The sequence below is a fragment of the Denticeps clupeoides genome, chromosome 18 (genome assembly GCF_900700375.1).
Source record: "Denticeps clupeoides chromosome 18, fDenClu1.1, whole genome shotgun sequence".
Lineage (NCBI taxonomy): Eukaryota > Metazoa > Chordata > Actinopteri > Clupeiformes > Denticipitidae > Denticeps > Denticeps clupeoides.
In genome coordinates, this window is record NC_041724.1 from 5,040,242 (window position 1) to 5,062,161 (window position 21,920).

The 21,920-nt window shown below is 43.7% G+C and overlaps 3 protein-coding genes across 7 annotated transcripts; 2 read left to right on the forward strand and 1 right to left on the reverse strand.

The window, feature by feature from the left end:
* Positions 1 to 501: 501 nt before the first annotated feature.
* On the forward strand, positions 502 to 5,498 carry cox18 (cytochrome c oxidase assembly factor COX18). 2 transcript variants are annotated; one of them, XM_028960409.1, is made up of 7 exons: positions 502 to 636; positions 1,149 to 1,560; positions 2,211 to 2,311; positions 2,848 to 3,014; positions 3,153 to 3,265; positions 3,406 to 3,513; positions 5,103 to 5,498. In XM_028960409.1, the coding sequence occupies exons 2-7, from the start codon at positions 1,189 to 1,191 to the stop codon at positions 5,268 to 5,270; spliced, it is 1,029 nt and encodes a 342-aa protein (XP_028816242.1). In that variant the 5' UTR covers positions 502 to 636; positions 1,149 to 1,188; the 3' UTR covers positions 5,271 to 5,498. The 2 variants fall into 2 exon arrangements, with proteins under 2 accessions (XP_028816242.1, XP_028816243.1); XM_028960410.1 differs by having other exon boundaries at positions 507 to 636; positions 1,188 to 1,560.
* Positions 5,499 to 6,079: 581 nt separating this feature from the next.
* On the forward strand, positions 6,080 to 11,677 carry igfbp7 (insulin-like growth factor binding protein 7). 4 transcript variants are annotated; one of them, XM_028960493.1, is made up of 5 exons: positions 6,080 to 6,509; positions 8,571 to 8,680; positions 10,068 to 10,169; positions 10,411 to 10,546; positions 10,920 to 11,677. In XM_028960493.1, the coding sequence occupies exons 1-4, from the start codon at positions 6,095 to 6,097 to the stop codon at positions 10,543 to 10,545; spliced, it is 762 nt and encodes a 253-aa protein (XP_028816326.1). In that variant the 5' UTR covers positions 6,080 to 6,094; the 3' UTR covers position 10,546; positions 10,920 to 11,677. The 4 variants fall into 4 exon arrangements, with proteins under 4 accessions (XP_028816326.1, XP_028816327.1, XP_028816324.1 ...); XM_028960494.1 differs by having other exon boundaries at positions 10,923 to 11,677; XM_028960491.1 differs by having other exon boundaries at positions 10,411 to 10,537.
* A 323-nt stretch (positions 11,678 to 12,000) lies between these two features.
* polr2b (RNA polymerase II subunit B) lies at positions 12,001 to 21,823 on the reverse strand. Its single transcript, XM_028960489.1, has 25 exons — positions 21,688 to 21,823; positions 21,145 to 21,217; positions 20,884 to 21,034; positions 20,543 to 20,655; positions 20,167 to 20,386; positions 19,871 to 20,029; positions 18,710 to 18,874; positions 18,047 to 18,243; positions 17,827 to 17,946; positions 17,528 to 17,714; positions 17,235 to 17,378; positions 16,639 to 16,778; positions 16,329 to 16,440; positions 16,076 to 16,230; positions 15,666 to 15,864; positions 15,346 to 15,514; positions 15,057 to 15,153; positions 14,876 to 14,970; positions 14,445 to 14,695; positions 14,254 to 14,343; positions 13,854 to 13,961; positions 13,538 to 13,651; positions 13,132 to 13,292; positions 12,350 to 12,545; positions 12,001 to 12,253 (listed from the first exon to the last, which is right to left on the reverse strand). The coding sequence occupies exons 1-25, from the start codon at positions 21,704 to 21,706 to the stop codon at positions 12,164 to 12,166; spliced, it is 3,525 nt and encodes a 1,174-aa protein (XP_028816322.1). The 5' UTR covers positions 21,707 to 21,823; the 3' UTR covers positions 12,001 to 12,163.
* Between the last annotated feature and the right edge of the window lie 97 nt (positions 21,824 to 21,920).

Below are 21,920 nucleotides of genomic sequence, written 5' to 3' on the forward strand. Positions count from 1 at the left end.
AAATTAATCGTTCCTCCCACTCTCTCACGGGCGTGATTCAGACGAACATTCATCCACAAGATGGCGCTACAGATAACAGTGTATTATTTTAAAATATCGGAATTGTCAATGTTAAAAGATTTTCTTTTTACAGCTTTTCATATAAACGACGTGCAACACGCTTCCTGGTTGTGTCACGTGATATACACGAAGCCTCTGATTGGACAAGAAGCTGAGAAGCCGTTCGAACAAGCAAAGTGTATTTCTGCGTAGTCTTTAAATGAACATGAGGGTAAATAATGTATAAAAAAATACTCTGATGCAGATGTGTGTCTCATTAACTATGCAATACCTATTCTAACAGTGTTTACCGATACCGAGCTGACTTTTTGATTTTTACACATGATCTTGGCTCTTATTTTGGTTTGGTTGGAGTTAATACGGAGTCGTCAGACTCGACCCGGAAGCTTCTTTGTCTAAACATAGCCTACGTCGCAGGGTGATGTCGTCATATTTAATCGACTTTCATTTTTTATAGAGTCGAGGTATTGGAAATATATCGTCCGGCCTTCATTTACGTTGGCTGGTGTTTAGATGCTTTAATTTTCTTTCTAATATGTAGTTTCGTTTGGGCCTGATCCTGACAGTGTTCACAAGGTGAGATTTTTAAATGTTCTTTAAAAAGGGTGAGATGTATTATCTTATTACCATGTATCCTTAAAGGTCAGTGATACTAATTATAGCTATATAATTATAGCAACTATAGCTCAAATAAAATGTAAGTAAAACAGAACAGAAGACGGTAGCTATGCGTTCTATTCTCTAGTGTAGTACAGTAAGCTGCCTGTAGGCTTCCTGCTGAGATCAGGCTCTCCCGCTAGGTGTCGCCACACCGTCACCAAGAAACACGCTGTCACTTTCGTCCTCAGTTGCGGGGTCGATGCAGTGGGAGTCATTTTCACTAACATGAACCACAGCAGTTCATAATTTTTTTTAATCATTAAGAGTATAATGACCTTGGATCAGCACTTTGCTAAACAACCTGCCTGTTGCATTGCTTACATTTACATTACATTTAAACCTTAATATATTCATATATATTAGAACAAGCCTAGAATCTAATGCATGAATAAAGGTGATTTCTGTAATGAAGTTGTACTGGTTACCAGTGTGCAAGGGTCTGAACTGTGCTGCGGTTCTTTCGAGAGGATGCTGTGGTGCAGACTGGCCGTGTCCGCTGAGACACTGTTCATGCGAGGGCACCACCAAACCAGCAAGATCACGAGGCCACTGACGGCGGGCGCGCCATGGCCACCTCTCAGCAGGCGTCAAGCAATGTGCCCCACCCCTCTGTTGCCAGGGGCGACGTTGGTGCCCCGACGGAGCGTAACCACGGGGACAGCGGGCTGGTATGAGGGCCTGGCGGATTCCTCAGCCGTGCACCTGACTGAAGGACTGCTAGTGTCTGCGCAGAGCGCCACGGGCCTGCCATGGTGGGCCAGCATCGCCGTCACAACAGTCGCACTGAGGACGGTTATAACACTGCCACTTGGGGTGTACCAGTCCCTAATCATTGCAAAGGTCTGAACCGTCTTGTCTGTGAACCACAATATCTTTATATCATTACATTATACACAAACATACACGTAAATGTCTGCATAATCACATCTTCTTCAAGAAAAAAATCATTAGTGCAGCCCGCAGCAAATTATAAGAGAATGCAGCTCGGGGAGTAGGAGTGAAGTCCATGAGGAACTGAAGGCTAATTAATACTCCCTCTTTTAACACACAAACACACACCTAGCGGGAGAGCCTGCCGAAGAGGCAGAAAAGCAGATTTCCTTCCCTGGAACAGTTTTATTTTTACTGCCACAAGGTGATTGCACTTTTATAAAATAGTGAATTTTGAGTTTGAGCACTTTGAGCCTGTGGTGATATCAGTTGCAAAGCATGCTAAGGGTTAGCTTCTTTGTCATTTGCAGTATGTTAACAGTTTCATCGGTGCTCCTGCTGTCAAACATTGTATGAGTTTCATGCAGAGATGTCTGATGACACAGCACTGACCTGTCACCAGCAGATAAAAAGTATAAAGAGCCCAGAAACTTAGCAATAATGCACACACACACACACACAGGCACTTGTTTTTTCTCACATGGATTCGTGTAAGCACACACACACACACAGACACACACACACTATTGTCATCCCTTGCTCCTCTTGCTCCCAGCTAGGTTGAAGCTTTGCAGGTGGAGATCGCACAGCTGGCCAAGCGCCTTCACTATGAGGTTTCAGTCCGAACAAAAGAGAAGGGCTGGACACAGAAAACTGCACGGTAAATGTCAAAAGACACACACACACTTTGACACTTTCTGCACACAAGGGAAAAACTACTTAAAAAAGCTGCGAGAAACCCTGTGAAGGGACCCCCTTCCAGGATAGGGTAGCATTAGGGTACCATGAGGGGTTGGTGTGGATTTGGTCAAGAAAACAGTGCACTAGGTGTAAGGACCCTCCATGTTTCATATCTGATGTCATGAATTACGGCACAATGTCCCTGTCACAGTACACAGTCGGTCATGCCAACCTGTCAGAATCCTACGGTGTACCTGTAGAATCCACACCTCAACTGGATAAGTAGCCTTAAGAAGATGGATGGATGTAAAAAGCCGCCTTCAAACAGACAGCTGGGGGGGGGTCCTTGACTGTGGATTTCAGGGAGTACATCACCGACACATTTAAACTGTGATTTTAGGAAGAATAAACTGAACCATTGACCCACTCACTGTCTATTATAGTAAAATAATAATAATAATGTTGTCTTTATTTGTTGAACGGTTCATCATTATAAAACAGGGACGTGTGTAACAGGTACCAGTTTAAGAAGAATCTGCGTCGGATCGTGTCGGAGCTTTATGTCAGAGAGAACTGCCACCCGTTCAAGGCCAGCCTGCTGGTATGGGTGCAGCTGCCCATGTGGGTGTGTGTGACACTGGCGCTTCGCAACCTCAGCCTAGGAGCAGCGCACTCACCTCCAGGTGTGTGCGCACACACACAAACACTCTCACTCATACAAGCGCACAATTTCAACACTAATTTATTGCGTTTCTGCAGTATACGAACCTTTGGTTTTGTAATGTGTGTGTGTGTGTGTGTGTGTGTGTTTGTGTGTGTAGTATATGAGGATCTGGCAGTAGGGGGCGCTCTATGGTTCTCTGATCTGACACTACCAGACTCCACCTGGCTCTTGCCCATCAGCCTGGGGCTGGTCAACCTCCTTATCACAGAGGTAAGATATACACACACATACACTGAATTTGCATGCTTTCTTATCATTGCAAGAACAAATTAAGCTGTCTAGGCAAGAACATGGCCCTCGCTTCAAATGCAATCCCACGCTTTCCTGTTTCCATTCTCCCGGTTCCTCAGATATTTGCTCTAAGGAGAATACAGGCCTCGAAGTTCCAGCGGTACGTCACCCATTTCATCAGAGGGATCTCACTGCTTATGGTCCCCATCGCTGCTACTGTACCATCAGTGAGTCTCTCTCTCTCTCATACACACACACACACCAAGACAGTGTTTTTATTTCAAATTTCAATTTTATTTGTCATGTACAGTCATACAAAGTATGATATGCAGTGAAATGCTTTTTAACCATCTATGAACTTACATAGAGGGTTACATTAGGTTTAGGAAGCAGCTCCGTAATCAGAAGGCTGCCGGTTCGAATCCGGATTCGCCAAGGTGCCACTGAGGTGCCACTGAGCAAAGCGCCGTCACCACACACTGCTCCCCGGGCGCATGTCATGGCTGCCCTCTGCTCACCAAGTGTGATGTTTAAAAACAGAGGACACATTTCATTGTGTCACTGTGTGCTGTGCTGCAGTGTTTCACAATGACGATCACTTCACATCTTTTGGCTGTTACATAAAACAGTGTAAATATTCATATGAATAGATGCTGAATCAATCTGCAGAACAATATTTAATATATAACGGCTTGCTCTACACACTTCTGCTTTCTGAACATGCACAACTACATTTATGTTTGTGTGTATGTGTGTGTTTGCCTAGGGCACATAAGCACTTCTCTATTGCCACAAATCTGAAGATACATACTTCTACTGTAATGTTCAGCAGGTCCTGTGCTATGAAAATAGTTCTCTCTCTTTTCCCTGTTTCTCTGTCTATCTCTCCCTGTTTCTCTCTCTTTCTCTGTCTCCCTCCCTGTTTCTCTGTCTCCCTCCCTGTTTCTCTGTCTCCCTCCCTGTTTCTTTCTTTTTTCTGTCTCTCCCTCCCTGATTCTCTCTTTTTGTGTCTCACTCTGCCTGTTTCTCTGTCTCCCTCCCTGATTCTCTCTTTTTCTGTCTCACTCTCCTTGTTTCTCTGTCTCCCTCCCTGTTTTTCTCTTTTTTCTGTCTCACTGTCCCTGTTTCTCTGTCTCCCTCCCTGTTTCTTTCTCTTTTTTCTGTCTCTCCCTCCCTGATTCTCTCTTTTTATGTCTCACTCTCCCTGTTTCTCTGTCTCTCTCCCTGTTTCTCTCTTTTTTTTTCTGTCTCTCCCTCCCTGTTTCTCTCCGTGTTCCTCTCCCTCCCTCCCTGTTTCTCTCTTTTTCTGTCTTTCTCTCCCTGTTTTTGTCTCTCTCGCCCTGTCTCTGTCTTTGTCTCTTTTTCTGTCTCTCTCCGTTTCTCTGTTTCTCTCTCGTTTTCTGTCTCTCCCTCCCTGTTTCTCTCTCTGTTTCTGTTCCCTGTTTCCTATGTGAGTTCCCCCATCACCCCTCTGCTCCGTCTCAGCGTGTTATCTGCTGAGGGCAGTGGGGTGGACGGGATGATGGCGGAGATGTGAGACATCAGAAGCTTGCCATCTCCGGATAAGCTGCCACAGTGTAAACAAACCCACTGCTCCCATCATTCACACGAGAACCTGTGGCACAGAGAAGCCTTTCACTCCGTATTTTGACACGTGTTGGCATTGAAATGTCAGGTCTCATTTTCATTTGGATTCAAATAAAAAAATTCTTGCAATAAATAAAAAAACGTTTTTTCCCTGTTGTGGAATCGCTGATATTGTGCGGTTGTACAGATTTGTGCTTGATCCTCCGTTTTCCATTCCTCCTCCCCCCAGTCTATGGCTGTATACTGGCTGAGCTCCAGCGTGATAGGACTGGGCCACAACCTCCTGGTGTGCTCCCCCCGGTTCCGCCGGCTCTGCCGACTGCCCCCGACCCGCGTCGACTCAGACACGCCCTACAGAGACCTGGCCGCTGCATTCGTCAGCAAATACCTCAAGTAGGCCGGGCAGACGCGGTCAGGAGGCCCGGTCCACAGCGGCCTCCGACTCTCGGGGTGACCGGGGTGACCGGTGTCACCATGTCTACGGTTTTGTTCGTAAAGTGTTTCCTTCCTAATCTCTGTTGAAAAGTGAAATAAATATTTGGAAAAATCCGAGGCCTTCTATTATTGCTCCTGGAGAATTATGTCAGTCTGTCACTGATAAGGGGGTCAAGACCTGGAGAACAAATATCTCCATTTCTATATTTAAATTATGATGAAAAACCTGCCTCCTGCTGCGGTTAGGATGTGGCGGCCTATAAACATGGGTGTTAGTAGCCTAGCGGGTAACACACTCGCCTGTGAACCAGAAGACCCAGGTTCAAATCCCACTTACTACCATTGTGTCCCTGAGCAAGACACTTAACCCTGAGTTTAACCCTGAGGGGCAGTGGTGGCCTAGCGCGGGGCAGTGGTGGCCAAACGGTTTACGAAGCGGCCCCATAATCAGAAGGTTGCCGGTTCGAATCCCGATCTGCCAAGGTGCCACTGAGGTGCCACTGAGCAAAGCAGTGTGCTCCCCGGGCGCCTGTCATGGCTGGGTAAGGGTGGTAGGGTGGTAATGGGTTAAATGGGTAAGGGTGATGGGTTAAATGCCGAGGACAAATTTCACTGTGTGCACCGTGTGCTGTGTATCACATGTGACGATCACTTCACTTTGAGTGTCACTTTCATATCAGTCCAGCTTTACTGGGAGAAGCGTGGAGTGAAGGCGGAGTCTGACTCCATCCCACCCCGACGCCGCAGGACGCCTTCATAGCGCCTCTCGGTCCCCCGGGTGTCACCATGCTCCTGCTCTGCGCGCTCCTGTCCTCGGCCGCGCTGCTGCCGGTGTCCCCGGTGCGCGTCCCGCGCAGCTGCGGCGCCTGCGAGCCGGGCAGCTGCGCGCCGCTGCCGGACGGCGGCTGCCCGCTGGGCGCCGTGCGGGACGCGTGCGGCTGCTGCGACGTGTGCGCCGCCGGCGAGGGCGAGCCGTGCGGCGGCCGCGGCTCCGAGGCCGGCCGCTGCGCCGCCGGGCTGGAGTGCGTCAAGGAGAAGCGGAGCAGACACGGCGTGTGCGGCTGCAAGGGCGACCAGGAGGTGTGCGGCACCGACGGCGTGACGTACGGCCGCGGGTGCGACCTGCAGCTGGCCAGCGCCAGGGCGGTGAGCGCCGGGAAGCCGGAGATCGCGGTCCGGAAGAAAGGCAAATGCGAGCACGGTGAGCAGATTCTACTGAGATGGATTCAGGCAACTTATTTCCAATATTCCTGTGAACCTCAGACTGTTGCGAAAATATATAAATACAGTACAGGCCAAAAGTCTGGACACCTTCTCATTCAATGTGGTTTCTTTATCTTCATGACCATTTACGTTGGTAGATTCTCACTGAAGGCATCAAAACTATGAATGGACACATGTGGAGTTATGTACTTAACAAAAAAAGGTGAAATAAGTGAAAACATGTTTTATAGTCTAGTTTCTTTGCTCTGATTTCTGCTTTGCACACTCTTGGCATTCTCTCGATGAGCTTCAAGAGGTCGTCACCTGAAATGCTTCTCCAACAGTCTTGAAGGAGTTCCCAGAGGTGTTTAGCACTTGTTGGTCCAGCTCACCCCAAACCATCTGGATTGGGTTCAGGTCCGGTGACTGTGGAGGCCAGGTCTCCACTTTCTGTTAAGTACATAACTCCACATGTGTTCATTCATAGTTTTGATGCCTTCAGTGATAATCTACCAACGTAAATGGTCATGAAAATAAAGAAAACACATTGAATGTTTTTTTATGTAAACTAATGATACTAGAATTAAGATGAAATTTAACATGGCCTATACAATACAACCTGCAAAGTTCAATAAAGAAGCAAAGAAATCTGTTAGAGTATAAAAAAACAGTTCACACCCTTATTTGAATGCCTTGTTATTAGCATCTTTTCATTTAATTATATTCGGTCTTCTTGCCATCAATTAATGAAACTCTGGTTATTGGCAAATTCAACATTCAAGAGAGGTTTATTATCAATACAACAGTATACAGTGTCTTGAAATGCTGTTTCACACAGACCCCCCCATAGTGCAATTACTGAATATATAGATTACACATAATATGAATTTTTAACATAGCATTGAAGTTAAACTAAACTTGCTATAGAGACATAAAAATTATTTTTGTACTCTAAACAAGATCATATAAGACGTTCAAATGAAAATGGGATTTCTGCAGATTTTTTTACATCACAAAATCCTGACATTTTAACAGGGGTGTGTACACTTTTTGTTGTATCCACAGTACATTTACTGTGTCCATTGAAGTGCTGTGCTCCTTATGATTAATTTAAAGTCTATTCTGATTGCGGGGATGCTTCCTTAACCGCTAGGCCACCTTTATTTTTAAAGGGAATACACCAGGATACCAGTAAAGTTAAGTCATATTATTTTTCTTAGAATCATTCAAGTTGAGCAGAATAGTTACTAGCACCTGTATTTACAGTCTCACACACAATATTGAACACATCCATGTTATCTCTGGAGAAGGGCATCTCTCGCTCTAAAGGGTTGAGGGTCTTGGCGAGATACCTGATGGAGGCAAGTTGGAGTGGGCTTTTTTTTTTCTTTTTTTTTTTTTTTTTAGAGTAAATTGAAAACCAGACACCGACGGCCTGGGATTCCAAAATCTGAACGAAGACGGAATGCTCTTGTTCTGACATCAGGGTCCATGAAAGGGCATGTAGGAATTCCAGCCTGGCAAAGGGATTTGACTGTGAAAGGGCGGCTGAGGCTGATCAGCTCTTTCTCATGCTCGTGCACACAGGCCCTGTTTGAACAGCCGAGCCGTCATGTCCACTCCACTGAACCTTCTCATGGACACTTTTATGCCTGTGGCCCAGCGGAGATTAGAGAGGAGAGCAGTCTGCAGAGAATTAAAAAAAAAAAATGTCTGGCTGCAGTGCCAGCTCTGCCAGCTCTGGGACAGCTTCCAGTACCAACTTCCCCCTTGACATAGCTTTAAACCCCAGAGAGGGCAAAGGTCACAGGAGCCCCTTTGATGAAGCAAATCACATGGTGTTTCCCTCAAGGAGGGAATGCGGCAAAAAGTGCCCATTAGTGTGATTCTTTTAAAGATGTTTAAAGGGATTTTTAATTATTTGCGTGGAACCTCCGGCTCATAATTTCAAATTCCTTTTCCAAATGAACCACATCAGGCTGTCTGTAGATTCTCAGCTTTAGATATTAAGCCCAATCATTTAGTCTTTTTTAACCCCTTCACTCTCCTCCCTCAACAGCTCCCGTCATTGTGACGGCGCCAGGCGAGGTGTGGAACGTGACCGGGTCCCAGGTGTTCCTGAGCTGTGAGGCCACTGGAGTCCCAACCCCTGTGGTCACTTGGAAGAAGGTAAGTGTAGGAGGAGCTTGTAATATCCTGTATTCTAATATCTCTGGAAGAGATTGAAAAAGACTAGGTGCCTATTTAGCATCATCTTATGATCTAATATTAAGAATAAAGCGTTTGGACTTTTGCAGACCAGTGCAGGCATGAGAATTCTGCAGTGAACAGAAGGAATTTGGCTCTATAAATACCCCAAGACAAAACACAATAGTGGAGGAAATCTGAAGCCAGTAATGACAGGAAGTGCCATCAGCCGAGGCTCACATGGCCTACATTTCACTCCCTCTCAATTTTTATGGATCAACAGTGAAATAAGAGTGTAGAGTCACAAAACCACAAAACCAGCATGGATGTTACACTTTCACTCTGCGTGAGACATGGAAAGGTTCTACACAAATGAAATAGAATTGGATTTAACCGGAAAAGAGTTTTGAGGGGAGAGCCAACAACATCCTGCAGGAAGAATGACGTCAGCTCCCAGCAAAGTAAGAAATTCGCCTCTAACGCTGACCAGCATAACAGGAAACGTGGAGGTGAAAGAGATCAGTGGTGGAACAGAGCCGTTGTGTTGGATAAGTCCACGTTAAAGGGTTTGACTCTTAGGTCCAAATCAGTAGGTCAGTAATGTTTATCCACTGGGTTGTCCATGGACTTTGAAAAAATTCCAGAAAATTTGGGCCACTGCAACATGAGGCCCATTGACATGGCTTCATATCTCCAAGTTTGTGAGTTTGAATCCTGGCTCGGACCTTGTATGGGAGGAGTTTACATGCCCTCCCCAGCACTGAGAAAACCTATACTAGGTGGACTGGCGACTCTAAATTGTCCATAGGTGTGTGTGTGCCCTGCCCTGTCCCCTGTGCTTCTGCTGTGACCCTGAGTAACAGGGTAGTGAGAGAGTTTCAGCAGAAAATTATTTTGCCGTATTGAATGCACATGCACCAGTTGTATGTTGTTTTTCATGCTACATCACAGGAACATGATTTAAATTTTTTTTTTTTCTTCACATCACATTCACATTACAAATATTTATAACATATGTTTTTGACTGGTCTTCTATATGTTATAGTCTGACAGTATTTAGCCACACAACCATGCATTTTTAATTAAGACATATCAGGCATGGTATTAGTAGACTGAGGTTTGCTTTGCACTGCTCCCAGTTTGGACAAAAGTTATTTCCAATAATTGCTGGAAAAGTTTTGCGTTCATCTGCTTCATAGGACTACACCTCCCAGAATCCCTCCTTCCAATTAAAATGAGCTATTAATCTTGGCAACCAAATAAGAAGTGTTGCTAATGGTGCACAAATGATGTTCACTTTTTAGGCATGTACAAGCCCATTTAACTTTTAAATCAGATAAATCTGTAAATGCACATTTCTACCTTGCAGCTTGTGGGTGACACACCAGAGCTGCTACCTGGCGACAAAGAGAACATGGCCATCCAGACCCGCGGGGGTCCAGAGAAGCATGAAGTCACAGGCTGGGTCCTGGTAAGACTCACGGTTTAACAAAAATGATCAGGAAATAGATCAGGCTTATCAGATCTTTGAATCACGTCGTTGTGAAGGAACTGTAATGTTGCATGAACGTGGGCAAACTTTTGATCTAGAAAGCAATTACGCACAGAACCATGAATGGCACAATTACACTGAAAGAAACAAAATATGTAGCTAGATATGATGCCAGTCAAAACAACGTCAGAAAAATGCACGTTCCCCTCAACATCCCCAGATCTCCCCCGTCACTAGAGAGGAAGCAGGCACGTACGAGTGCCACGCCAGCAACCCCATGGGTGAAGTGTCTGCATCGGGCAAGATCCACGTGGTCGATTCCATCAAAGACATCCCTGGTTACAAAGGTGAGTGAGGTGAGTCCTTATCGAGACAAAGGGGTGGAATTTGGGCATGCAGACGGCATGCTCCTGTCCCAGCATGCCTTGCGTGACTGGTGTTGGGTGCGGTGAGGGGGCAGGGGAACACACAAAAAGGCCAAAAGGCCTGGATGTCTTCAGACGTCTTAAGACGAACTCTGCTGATGTTGTTATAGATTTGGGAGCTGTAGAACTATGTTGTTGAGCTCCACAGACAGGTCCGGGGTTCCATAAAACACGCACCACTGCTATACAATGCAATCCATAAAGTAAATGGCACAATAATGGCAAAAAATTTGACTGAAATGCAAACTTCGAAAATGTCAAGCTGATTTTTCTTTCTCTGTCTCATTCGTTTTCTTCTCTTCAGAAGATATGAAGGACGGTGAACTGTGACAACCAGACGTGACTCGACAGGATCAAAAGAAAAACCTGCGTCCACATACAAACACACACACAGGCTTCATATCAATCTCATCTAAAATATGAATATACACACACAAACATTGTTTCTCCACTCTCCCCTTGAACACTGTATAAAGATTCTATGGCACATGTCTGAACTACACACACACACACCTGTATACAATGTAATACATACAACACATATCAGCATCTTAAACACGTGTAGGGTGTGTCACGTACATCAGGTAAGGTATGCAGGCACCTATAGACCAAATATAACGCATTTCATAAAGCATACAGGAAGATGGCTGAAGGTGCAGCGTTACTGAGGCGTACAGCTGGAGGAAAAAGGATGTTGGATTTGTGAGGAAACACTAGAACCAATTCCTTGGCACACAAACAGCAAGCTTTACCCTCTCTCCGTGTAGAGACTCGCATGTACACACAGGTGTGTTTGGGATAGAGGATTTGTGTCGGAATGCGGTTATTTCTTTCACAGTGTGTGTAGAGCTGCACTTTTGTTCCGTTCTCTGCTTCTGGATTGAAGAGTCTTATGTTGCTTTTCTGACTCACAAGAGCACCACCTGACCGCAGGTCTGGCCAGCAGCGTGTAGTGTTAGCTGTACTAGCGTGTTAAGTATTTACTCTGCTGTTTTCTGCTCCCTTTAAAACTTTTGACGTAAACTTTGTATCTGATATCACATAATAAAGAGAATTGATTAATCAGTGTGTGTGTGTGTGTGTAAACTGTAATTTTAATAGGCTGTTTAGTTCCTGTAATAAACTAAATCAATTTTAAAATCATAACAACTTGAAACTGTATTACAGTATTAATTGGAAAAATGAATAAAAACTAAATTTATTAAAATAATATTAACAAATCGACCACTGTATGGCTTTGAATTATTAAACGTATGTAGTAATTAGTTTACATACTCCTAGTTTACATAAATCCTAAGCCACTAATGCGGTCACATGACCATGGGTGTTTACATGAGTGTATACATCCTTAGATGTAAGTATAGAAACAAGCTTGGAAGCACAAGTACAAAAATGGCTTTATTTAAGTAGATGAGGGTAAAACATTCACAACACAAACTTTCAGACTAACAAATTCAGAGCAACGCTCCCTCACACACACACACAAAATGAAAATTACTGAAACCCATCTCTTCATTAGTCTTGAAATACAAATTTTTCTCTGCATGCTCAGGTGGTCATCATGCGCGGTGCAATGCTCATGGACATAAGCTCCTGGAAGAGCAGCTTGCACGCGTAGGGCAGCCGCACCAGCGAGATCTGTCAACACACACACACACACACAGTCTTAATTATCTGTGATTGGAACATTTATGTGTTTCAAGTCCAAATAGAGCAGAAGGTGTGTTTTCGCACCTGTGTTTTGTTGCGACAGCCTCTGCACTCGTAGGTGTGAGTGCGTGTGTTGGCAATAGCCATAAGGCCACAGAGGTTGCACACGTGGACCTGGTACGGGTCGGACGCCTCAAACAAGCGCTCTCGCAAGAATTGCGCAGCTCCATGAGCAATCTGACAATCTCGCTCCATCTCACCGAAACGCAGACCACCATCACTGTCAAATGCAAAAAAAAAAAAAAAAAAAAAAAAAAAGCGTAAAAAATCTCTAGAACCTGACATGTAATAAAATCTGATGCGATCATAGTCTATTAATCTTCATAATCTTTTTCACCATTGTACAATATCACTGAAAAGTTTGAATGCACCTACTCTGTTTTTTTTTTTTACCTTCATGGCTGCTTTGTTCACTTTTGTAATCATCAAAATCTGCTTGATGACATGCTCACTAACATGAGTGAATGATAAGAAAGTGTTCATTATAAACATCCAGGGCTGTTGGAAACCGTCCCCGTTGTCTAACTTCAGGTGGTGGAGAGTGTCACACAAGAGTGTGAAATTCTGCCATCACAGCAAAAGTTCCCTGATTTGGAGAGATTCAAATCTTCCAACTTTTTGCGTTTTGTTTGTATTACATAAACTCACATGTGCTATTTCATAATCTTGTGACAAAAAATGACCATTAAATGAGTAGGTGTGTCAAGAAATGGTAGTGTACTCTCACATACAACAGTTGAAATATAAACTCCACACCACACCCACTACTCAGTTATCTTGAAATTAAATTAATATAGACACCTTACCGTGACCTGCCCTCCATGGGCTGTCTGTTGAGGATCTGGACCGGCCCACGGGCTCTGGAGTGGATCTTGTCGTCCACCATGTGCTTCAGACGTTGGTAGTAGGTGGGTCCAATGAAGATCTGAGATGTCAGCTTACGGCCAGTGAAACCATTATACAACACCTACACAACGCAGATGAAACAGGTCGCACACATCCAGCAATACCCGCCTACTGTACTCCTGGGTTGCTAAAGACAACATAGTTGGGCAGTAAAATGAACCTATATCTCAAAAGCACAGAAGATTACATGACCAAGGCCTCTCCAGAAATTAAATCTAAATAGACGCTAAGAAAATGCAGAAGAAGGCCCTGCAACACAGCTGCTGCCAAATCCAAATCAGAGATGAGCGAGAATGGGGACGTTACCTCATTTCCTCTCAGGTGGTATCCATATTCAGCCAGCAAGTTGGACACCTTCTGTACATTCACTGCATCGTTAAACGGCGTGGCGTCGCCAATTTCACCTTTATTTGCAGACACCTGAGCAGAGAAGGCAGCATTCTTGTTAATTTCCATTTACAGCATTTGGCAGACACTCTTGTCAAGAGTTATTTATTTATTTATTTTCAAATTTGAATTTAATTTAATTTTGGCTGGATATTGAAATTATATATAAAAACACCCTGGAATATTGTTTATGAAGCTATAAAAGAAGAACATTGGCAGGCATTTCCAACTGTACCTTGCCTTGCAGGCACTCGATCAGATGGCCAACTGTCATTCTGGAGGGGATGGCATGAGGGTTGATGATGATGTCAGGAGTGATGCCCTCACATGTGAAAGGCATGTCCTACACACACACAAAAAAAAAAATTACATCTACTGATTAGATGTTCTCACTCACACACACACGCTGTGCTTATCTCCAGCCAACCCTCACACACACACATCACACGAGTACAAACTGAAGGATGTCATGTTTACTAAACACCTCCTATCCAGCTTCTTTGCTGTGAACTCATGCAGACCTCCAGCCTAAACACAATCTGTCAGGAGGGTTAACAGTGCATTCCTGCACAGGCTCACATTACAAACCAAGGCCATGAGAAACCAGAAAGCGACAACTGATGGGGCTCCCATACCTCCTGTCTGTACTGGATGCCACAAGTTCCTTTCTGTCCATGTCGACTGGCAAATTTATCACCAATCTGAGGGATCCGCACTGAACGAACCTGAAAGTTAGAAGAGCTCCAGTTTAGCTATTCTATGCTAAATCCATATTTATACACCAGAAAAAAAAAAAAAAAAAAAAAAAAGACAGACCAAAACCCACCCTGATTTTGCAGAACTTGTACCCCTCCTGGTTCAGTGTAACCATGACCTGGTCAACGATGCCGGTTTCGCTGGTCCTGAGGAAGGTGCTGCAGTCTCTCTTGGTGTAACGGCGGTTTGTGCTGTCCATTTCATCGTCGTTTTCTGGCAGAGTCACAGTTTTCCCGATGATGACGTCTTCTCCAGACACACGCACGCCTGGAGCTATCAGCCCATCGTCGTCCAGCTTTTCATAGATCGCATGACGCATTCCTACACAGGGGAACATATGGAACACAGAATTTATTCTAGATGTGTTTACAGCTAAAATTAGTTCTTTGGGAAAACTAATTCCACTTTTGCCTAATGTTACATAATTTTTTCAGAATTCTGCAATCATTGTGTTGTACGACCTGAGACTGAACCCTGTCTGGCAGATGGAAGGAGACCCACCTTGACATGTCTCTCTTGAGGGTTTCTCAAAAATCTCCTCCTGATCGAAACCCTTCTTAGACTCCTGTTCTTTATAAGACCGATAGAATACAGACCTGTGATACATAATATAAAAAAGATAGTTACAATCTGAAACCAGTCTGATTAAAATTACTTAATAATAACGGAATAATGAAAATACCGGAAGAATCCACGGTCTACCGCTGAACGGTTCATGATTACAGAATCTTCTTGATTGTAGCCGGTGTACGACGCAATGGCCACAATGGAGTTAATTCCTGAAATCAATTTCACGAATGAATTCAGGACTAACAATTAGACATTAGATGTATTATACAAAAATGAATAGTCACTATTAAACTACATAGTCAAATGTCCAACAAGGTGAATTATGTACATAATAAATACCTGGTAAATGCTGGAAGTCAATAAAAGTACAATGTTCTAGCTGTAAACATCAGTACATGTACCTGCCGGAAGCTCTCGGAAACGCAGGTACTCCATGGATCGTGTGGTTACCAGTGGTTTCTGGGGATAGTACAGCACATGTGCCAGTGTGTCCATTCGCACATGGAAGTTGGTGATGTACACCCCCATAGCCTGCTTCCCCATAGCAGACTGGTATGTGTTCCTGGGAGACTGGAGAAGAAAGTGCAAAGTGGCGTGAGTGTAAAGTGCAATTTGTAAGAATAGACATCATGCCTGCCTAAAATACATGCATTGAAACCATTATAAATAAAAATGTACAAATGAATGTGATTGAAGTGGATGGAGTATTTTTGTATGCTACCTGGTTGTGGTCAGGGAAAGGAATAATGGAGGCACAGACTCCCAGGATCATGGATGGGTGGATTTCACAGTGCGTGTAAGTGGAGCAATAAGCCACGCCCTTCTCCTGAAGGTCATCAGGGGTCATGGCCAACATTACTGTCTCCTCCTCCAGCGTGTCAATGTATTCCACTACACCACTGGCTACTAGGTCCTGCCAACTACACACAAACACAAAAAAATATGTCTTTGTAAATCAAATACAAAGCATGCAACAACATGTTTGTTACACCAATGTGTACATGTACACAGAAAGACACTAATATATTTCTGAGTGGGTGTATTCCCTATTTCCTCCGTACAATTTGGACACTGAATCAAAATGGGAAAAAACTATTATATTTATGCTGTCAAATCGCTGTTATAACTCACCTGTAGTTGTTGTACTCTCGCTCTTTGAGCTGGTCAATGTGGCGCTTCTTCAGCAGCAGCTTCTGTTTCTCCACAATGAGCAGAGGCCGGCAGATGCGCCCTGCATCTGTGTAGATACGGATCTCCCGCTCTCTAATGTCTCTGATCATGGACACCTACGGAGAAAATCAGAAGTTGTGTGAAGTATATTACTGTGATTACTAAACGACTGTATCAAGGTAAAGTCTGTGTAATGAACTGTTGGGTGTCAGACCTCAGACACAATGATGTCCATCTGTCGCCTCAGCTTGCGCAGCGTGTTCATCAGCTGTTCAGGGTCTTTGTGTATGCCCACCCAGCAGCCGTTTACAAAGATCTTTGTGGCACTAAGCACACAAAACAAAACAAAAACATATATTTTATTTATATTTATATTTATATCACACACACACACACACACACATATATAATAAAATTATTTTTAAAGTACCCATGAGGAAAAAGCATTTTTTGACAAAAATTCATTATTTCATGACATTTTTGTTACAAATCCTGCCCCCATGTGGGTAAAGAGGAAAACTCACTCTGCGATGGCTGCAGGAGATATTTCCTCAAGATTCTCCATACTCCACTCCTCCAAAAACTCCAGGATCGGAGAGGGCTGGGAGCCCACGGAGATGTACGCCATCAATGCCAGATTCTTTACCAGACCTACAGCATGACCCTGTAGACCCAAAAACACAGTCAGTACCAAGAAACAAGGAAAATCCAAAACACTATCCTTTTCGAAGACTATGGGTACCTATAAAACTACAATTAATTGTTTTAAAGTTTGATAAAATCAAGTTCACAAAGTCTGGCAACTTGTTACTAAACAGCCACTGGTTTTTATTGAAGTATACTTCAAAACAAATGATTACATTTTTTATGGACATTTTATTGACCATAACACATCAGTAGACCAGACATTAAACGTTTTCAGGAGAAATTCCAGTCTACTGCCTTTGAAATTTGAATTCAAATTTTATTTGTCATATACACAGTCATGCATGGTATGATATGCAGTGAAATGCTTTTTGTGACCTGTTTCAGTTTAATTCCAAGTCTGTGTCCAGACTAACAAAAATATTTTCTCTTCAGATCTCCCCATGTACAAAATGATGAATCACATTTGACTCACCTCAGGGGTCTCGGCAGGACACACCATCCCCCAGAGTGTATTGTGCAGCTGTCTGGGTTTTGCCAGTTTACCATCACGGCCGATTGGCGAGTTCACTCGCCGTAAATGAGACAAGGTGGAGGCAAAGGTCAGACGGTTCAGCACCTGCATCAGGCAGAAAAATAAAATAAAATGTAAAGAGCAGCAAATAAATAAATAAATACAGGGCCACTTCCTTAACTTCTAGGCCGCCACCACCACCACAGTTTGAGCTGCCTTTAAAGTTCCATTAATGTTTACTAGTGGAGTGTTACCTGAGACACTCCCGCTCTGGCCTGGTGGGCTTTCTTCACGTCGCCCCAGTTGCCTGTGGCCAAGGAGTACTTAAGGCCATCTGAGATGATGCGCGTCTTGATGGCCAGCTCCAGATTGAAGTCTTTCCCCCGATCAATGAACTTCTGAGCGTAGATCCTGATTTCTTTCAGAAGGTTCTTGAACATTCTAAATGGGCAGATGAGTTGTTATAACAAAGTTCTGAAGCTGTTAATGGATATGCAGCCATTTATATAACTTTAATTATTGATTGAACGCATAATGATAAATAACGTTTTACCCTCTGAAGAGAAAAGCCAGCAGGGGACCGGCAAGGTCCAGTCGCTTGTTGCCATAGTGATCTCGGTCATCAAGTTCACGTCTGCCCAAGGCAGCCAGCAGTAGTCTGTGAACCATGTACCTATAAACAATAAACACACGATTGTATACCCCACCACAGCATACGGAGAAAATAAAAGGAAATCCACTGAAAATAAAAGGGCACTGTGGGGTGCTCTTACCCCAAAAAGTAGGCTTTCTTGGTCTCACAAAAGTCGCTGACACCCACATGGGGCAGCACCTCTTTCTGCAGCACTTCTTTTGCATACTTGATCCTCCTCTCCTTGGTGACACCTGGTTTGGCTCCTCTGGAGCCAATGAAGTTGAGAGCCACGTTTTGCTCTTGGATCACAAAGGCTTCATCCAGAGATGGCTTCACCTGGAAAGGGTCAAACAATTGTCAGGCCATTAAATATACAAAAGCTATATAAAAGCACATTAGGGCAGTGGTGGCCTAATGGTTAAGGAAGCAGCCCCTTAATAAGAAGGTTGCCAGTTTGAATCCTGATCCGCGAAGGTGCCACTGAGCTAAGGACCGTCCCCACACACTGCTCCCCGGGCGCCTGTCATGGCTGCCCACTGCTCACCAAGGGTGGTGGTTAAAAGCAGGGGACACATTCCGTTGTGTCACCGTGTGCTGTGCTGCAGTGTTTCAGAATGACGATCACTTTCACTTTACTTTCACAATAAGGATGCTATTTTAAACAGTTTTTAAGACCTAATCTGAATTAAATGTATAAATTCACCACATGAACGAGAGTTCTAAATGATAGTTCTAAGCAGATAACAGCATAAAATGGATTGAGTGAAATAAGTCGGATAAACCAAAATGGTTTTCTCATTACCATCTCCATCATCTCAGGATCATCAAAGTCATAGATGATGTGCTCCAGAATGTCTCTGTCAGACACAAAGCCAAGGGCTCTGAACACTATGATGATGGGCACTTCCTGTCTGATGTAAGGTAGTGTGGAGACAATCCTCTGACCAATCGCACTCTTCTTTACACCCTGAAAAGGCAAACATGCATATTTAAGCATAAAAAAAAAAACTGTTTACATATCCATTGTTATAAACATGAAATGGAAGCGAACCATGAACCATTTGGGGTTTATTGCTAGTATCAAAAAAAGCAACAAAGGCATTTCTTTCATTGAATGTACAAGTTTGAGGTCAAGCTGCAGTGTTTGCTGTAGACGTGTGAACCTTCACTGGTCTCACAATTGATTTAATGAATCCCAGAAATTTTTCAACATTACTTCACATGATGTTTGATTTGCTCTAAAGAGAAGAAAAAAAAAAAAAAAAAAGGTCAGCGTGCTCACCTGACGCCCCAAACGCCAGAAAAGCGCCGGGTTCAGACATCTGTGGTGTCAGGTGAAAGTGGACTGATTTTTTGCTCTTTGGAGCGTGGACCTTATTTTTCTGCTCTTTGGAGCAAATCTCACTTACCACAAGTCGCGAGTTTGCGCTTCTTCTTTAAAGAGGAACACAGCACTCAACACAGTGCTCAGTGCAAAAAAAATTGCCATGGTTTTCTAATAATGTCATGTTGTAGATCAGCATTTCCTCCATTCCCACTTTGTGTGCGTGTTTCGAAGGGGCAGACCCAACACTAGCCCGCAGTGGTTCCATTGGTTGCGTAAAAACCTACATTGTTTATGTGGTTTGCACTCTCCACCATGTGCCCTTACTTGTATATTGTGTTTTTAAATTTTAGATATTATGCTTATTTTTATACCTTTGTATTTAATGTTACTGTTGTATTTAATGTTACTGTTTGTATTTTAATGTTACTTGTAAGCACCATGGGTCTGAGAGTAACGCAATTTCAATTCTCTGTATGTCCTGTACATGTGGCAGAATTGACAATAAAGTTGACTTTGACTGAAAAATGAGTCACAGAGCACAGCGGTGCACACACAAGACCACTGAGTGGTGTGCCACGCAGCACATCCGCTTCACAATGCATCGATTATTCAACACCCCTAGTTGGCTGGTCATACCTGTCCGCCCCTGGCCATCATGCTGACCCAGATGGTACTGGTGGGTCGAGAGGAATTCTCCAAACAGGAGCGGCACTCCCCGGTGTACGCATACTTCGAGTCCTTCTTAGCAAAGACGTACACTGTGTTGGTGGCCATCTTTTCTTGAGCGATCAGTACCTGCTCAAAATGAGAAAATGCTTGTGGTAAAAATCATTCTGTCAGACAGTACAAAAAACTACTGCCTTACTCCTCTCATCTAACCAATCATGGCTCCACATTATGCTAGACACCAAATGTGGCCCTGAAACACGCACCTTCTCAGAACCGTTGATGATGAAATAGCCGCCAGGATCAAGCGGGCACTCATTCAGCTCACAAAGGTCACGATCAGTCAGGCCACTCAGCAAGCAGTAGGTTGAACGAAGCATGATAGGAATCTTCCCAATGAAGGTTTTCTGGTGCTGCGTCTGAAGCTGCTCCTCCCCCTCTTTGATGATTGTCTTGGTGATGTCAACATAAAGGGGGGCAGAGTACCTGTGAAACAAGGAATTTATGAGCAAGACAAACGCGACCAAACACTCTGAAATGCTCTATTATTCGAACAAAACTCTAAATCTGGTCTGACAAACAAAACAATATTTCAGTCATTAAAATTAACATGAACGCATGAATATGGGCTGTGGGACTCACGTAAGGTTTCGCAGTCGAGCTTCATTGGGCATCATGGGCGACGGGGCACCGTCTCGCTCCCAGTGAGTCGGTTTGGACAAGTAGATCTGCTCAAACTTCAACAGGTACCTTGGCTACAAGCATACACAGAAAACCATTCAAGATTGTAGTAGCCCTGCTGTCAGCAAAATCAACAATCAATAATTATTATAACACTAAACACTCAAAATAGTGTCACTCAAACCCCAACCTGTTGTAAAGTGTAAATGGCTCAATTTTAACCAGTAAAAAGCTATAATAAATATAATTATTATAATATTTTTTCCCACCTAACCCCTTGCCTACCCTTTCCCACTTCTTACCGGATCCTCCACCTCTCCAGAGGTGTGCTGGGCTTCTGCCTGCAAATCAATGGGTGGAGCATCTTCTACAATCCTCTGCACTGACATTTGGATGAATTCATCAAAAGAGTCCAACTGCTGACGCACCAGACCTTTCTCGTCAAAGTACGAGCTGTGAAAGAGTAAGGTTACAGCGTAAGTGTTTTAATGAAGAAAATGCTTGCCCAATACTTAACAAATTACTTAATAAAACTTAATATTACTTAAAAAAAAACATATCACCTGATGACAATCCAGCAGGCTTCCTGCCACAAATCTGGGGTAATTTCATCATCATCTTCATCATACTGAATATCTAGTATAGACATAAGCATGAAACACAATATAATGAATAAATAAGTATTATGGGATCACTGGTTTTGTTTTTGTATGCATTTGTATCCCCAACCACTTTACTGTACATACAAACGGTGGTGATAGTAGCCTAGAGGGTAACACACTCGCCTATGAACCAGAAGACCCAGGTTCAAATCCCACTTACTACCATTGTGTCCCTGAGCAAGGCACTTAACCCTGAGTGTCTCCAGGAGGGGACTGTCCCTGTAACTACTGATTGTAAGTAGCTCTGGATAAATGCTGTAAATGTAAACGGAAGCACCTTAATTTTCTGTTATGTATTTTGTTTGTATATTGCACTCTACAGTGGTTTTAGCATGTGAAGAGATCAGGAGATATGAAAATCGCAGTCGGTGTCGCCATAAGCGGACAGCGCGCCTCTTTTACTACAAGCACCTCGACCAAAGTGAGGCGAGAATTCGATCTTACCTTCATCTTGGTCATACATTATTACGCGGGTGAGAAGTCTTCAAAAGACAGAAAAAAAAACCCAAAACGAATATGACGGCCACAGAGCGGCTCTTTATTTTCGTGCCGCGTTTCCCTTTCTCTGTCCAAAAATGTCGCGCGAGACCAACGTCACTTCCGTGTCAAGTGTGTATTATTTGTTTTGGTTGTAAATAACAATATTTTTGTATATAAATCTAGCATATGTTGTGAAA

What these genes read in the sequence shown, in the direction of transcription:
- igfbp7 (XM_028960491.1), top strand. Translation starts at nt 6,095, where the DNA reads ATGCTCCTGCTCTGCGCGCTCCTGTCCTCGGCCGCGCTGCTGCCGGTG. An exon ending in AAGTCACAGGCTGGGTCCTG is followed by an intron (nt 10,170 to 10,410) that starts GTAAGACTCACG and finishes CAACATCCCCAG; the next exon opens with ATCTCCCCCGTCACTAGAGA. An exon ending in AGACATCCCTGGTTACAAAG is followed by an intron (nt 10,538 to 10,919) that starts GTGAGTGAGGTG and finishes TCTTCTCTTCAG; the next exon opens with AAGATATGAAGGACGGTGAA.
- polr2b (XM_028960489.1), bottom strand. An exon ending in TGATGGCCAGGGGCGGACAG is followed by an intron (nt 18,875 to 19,870) that starts GTATGACCAGCC and finishes TTGCCTTTTCAG; the next exon opens with GGTGTAAAGAAGAGTGCGAT. An exon ending in CCCATGGAGGGCAGGTCACG is followed by an intron (nt 12,546 to 13,131) that starts GTAAGGTGTCTA and finishes TGCATTTGACAG; the next exon opens with TGATGGTGGTCTGCGTTTCG.
- cox18 (XM_028960409.1), top strand. Translation starts at nt 1,189, where the DNA reads ATGCTGTGGTGCAGACTGGCCGTGTCCGCTGAGACACTGTTCATGCGA. An exon ending in AGTCCCTAATCATTGCAAAG is followed by an intron (nt 1,561 to 2,210) that starts GTCTGAACCGTC and finishes GCTCCCAGCTAG; the next exon opens with GTTGAAGCTTTGCAGGTGGA. An exon ending in TCAACCTCCTTATCACAGAG is followed by an intron (nt 3,266 to 3,405) that starts GTAAGATATACA and finishes CCGGTTCCTCAG; the next exon opens with ATATTTGCTCTAAGGAGAAT.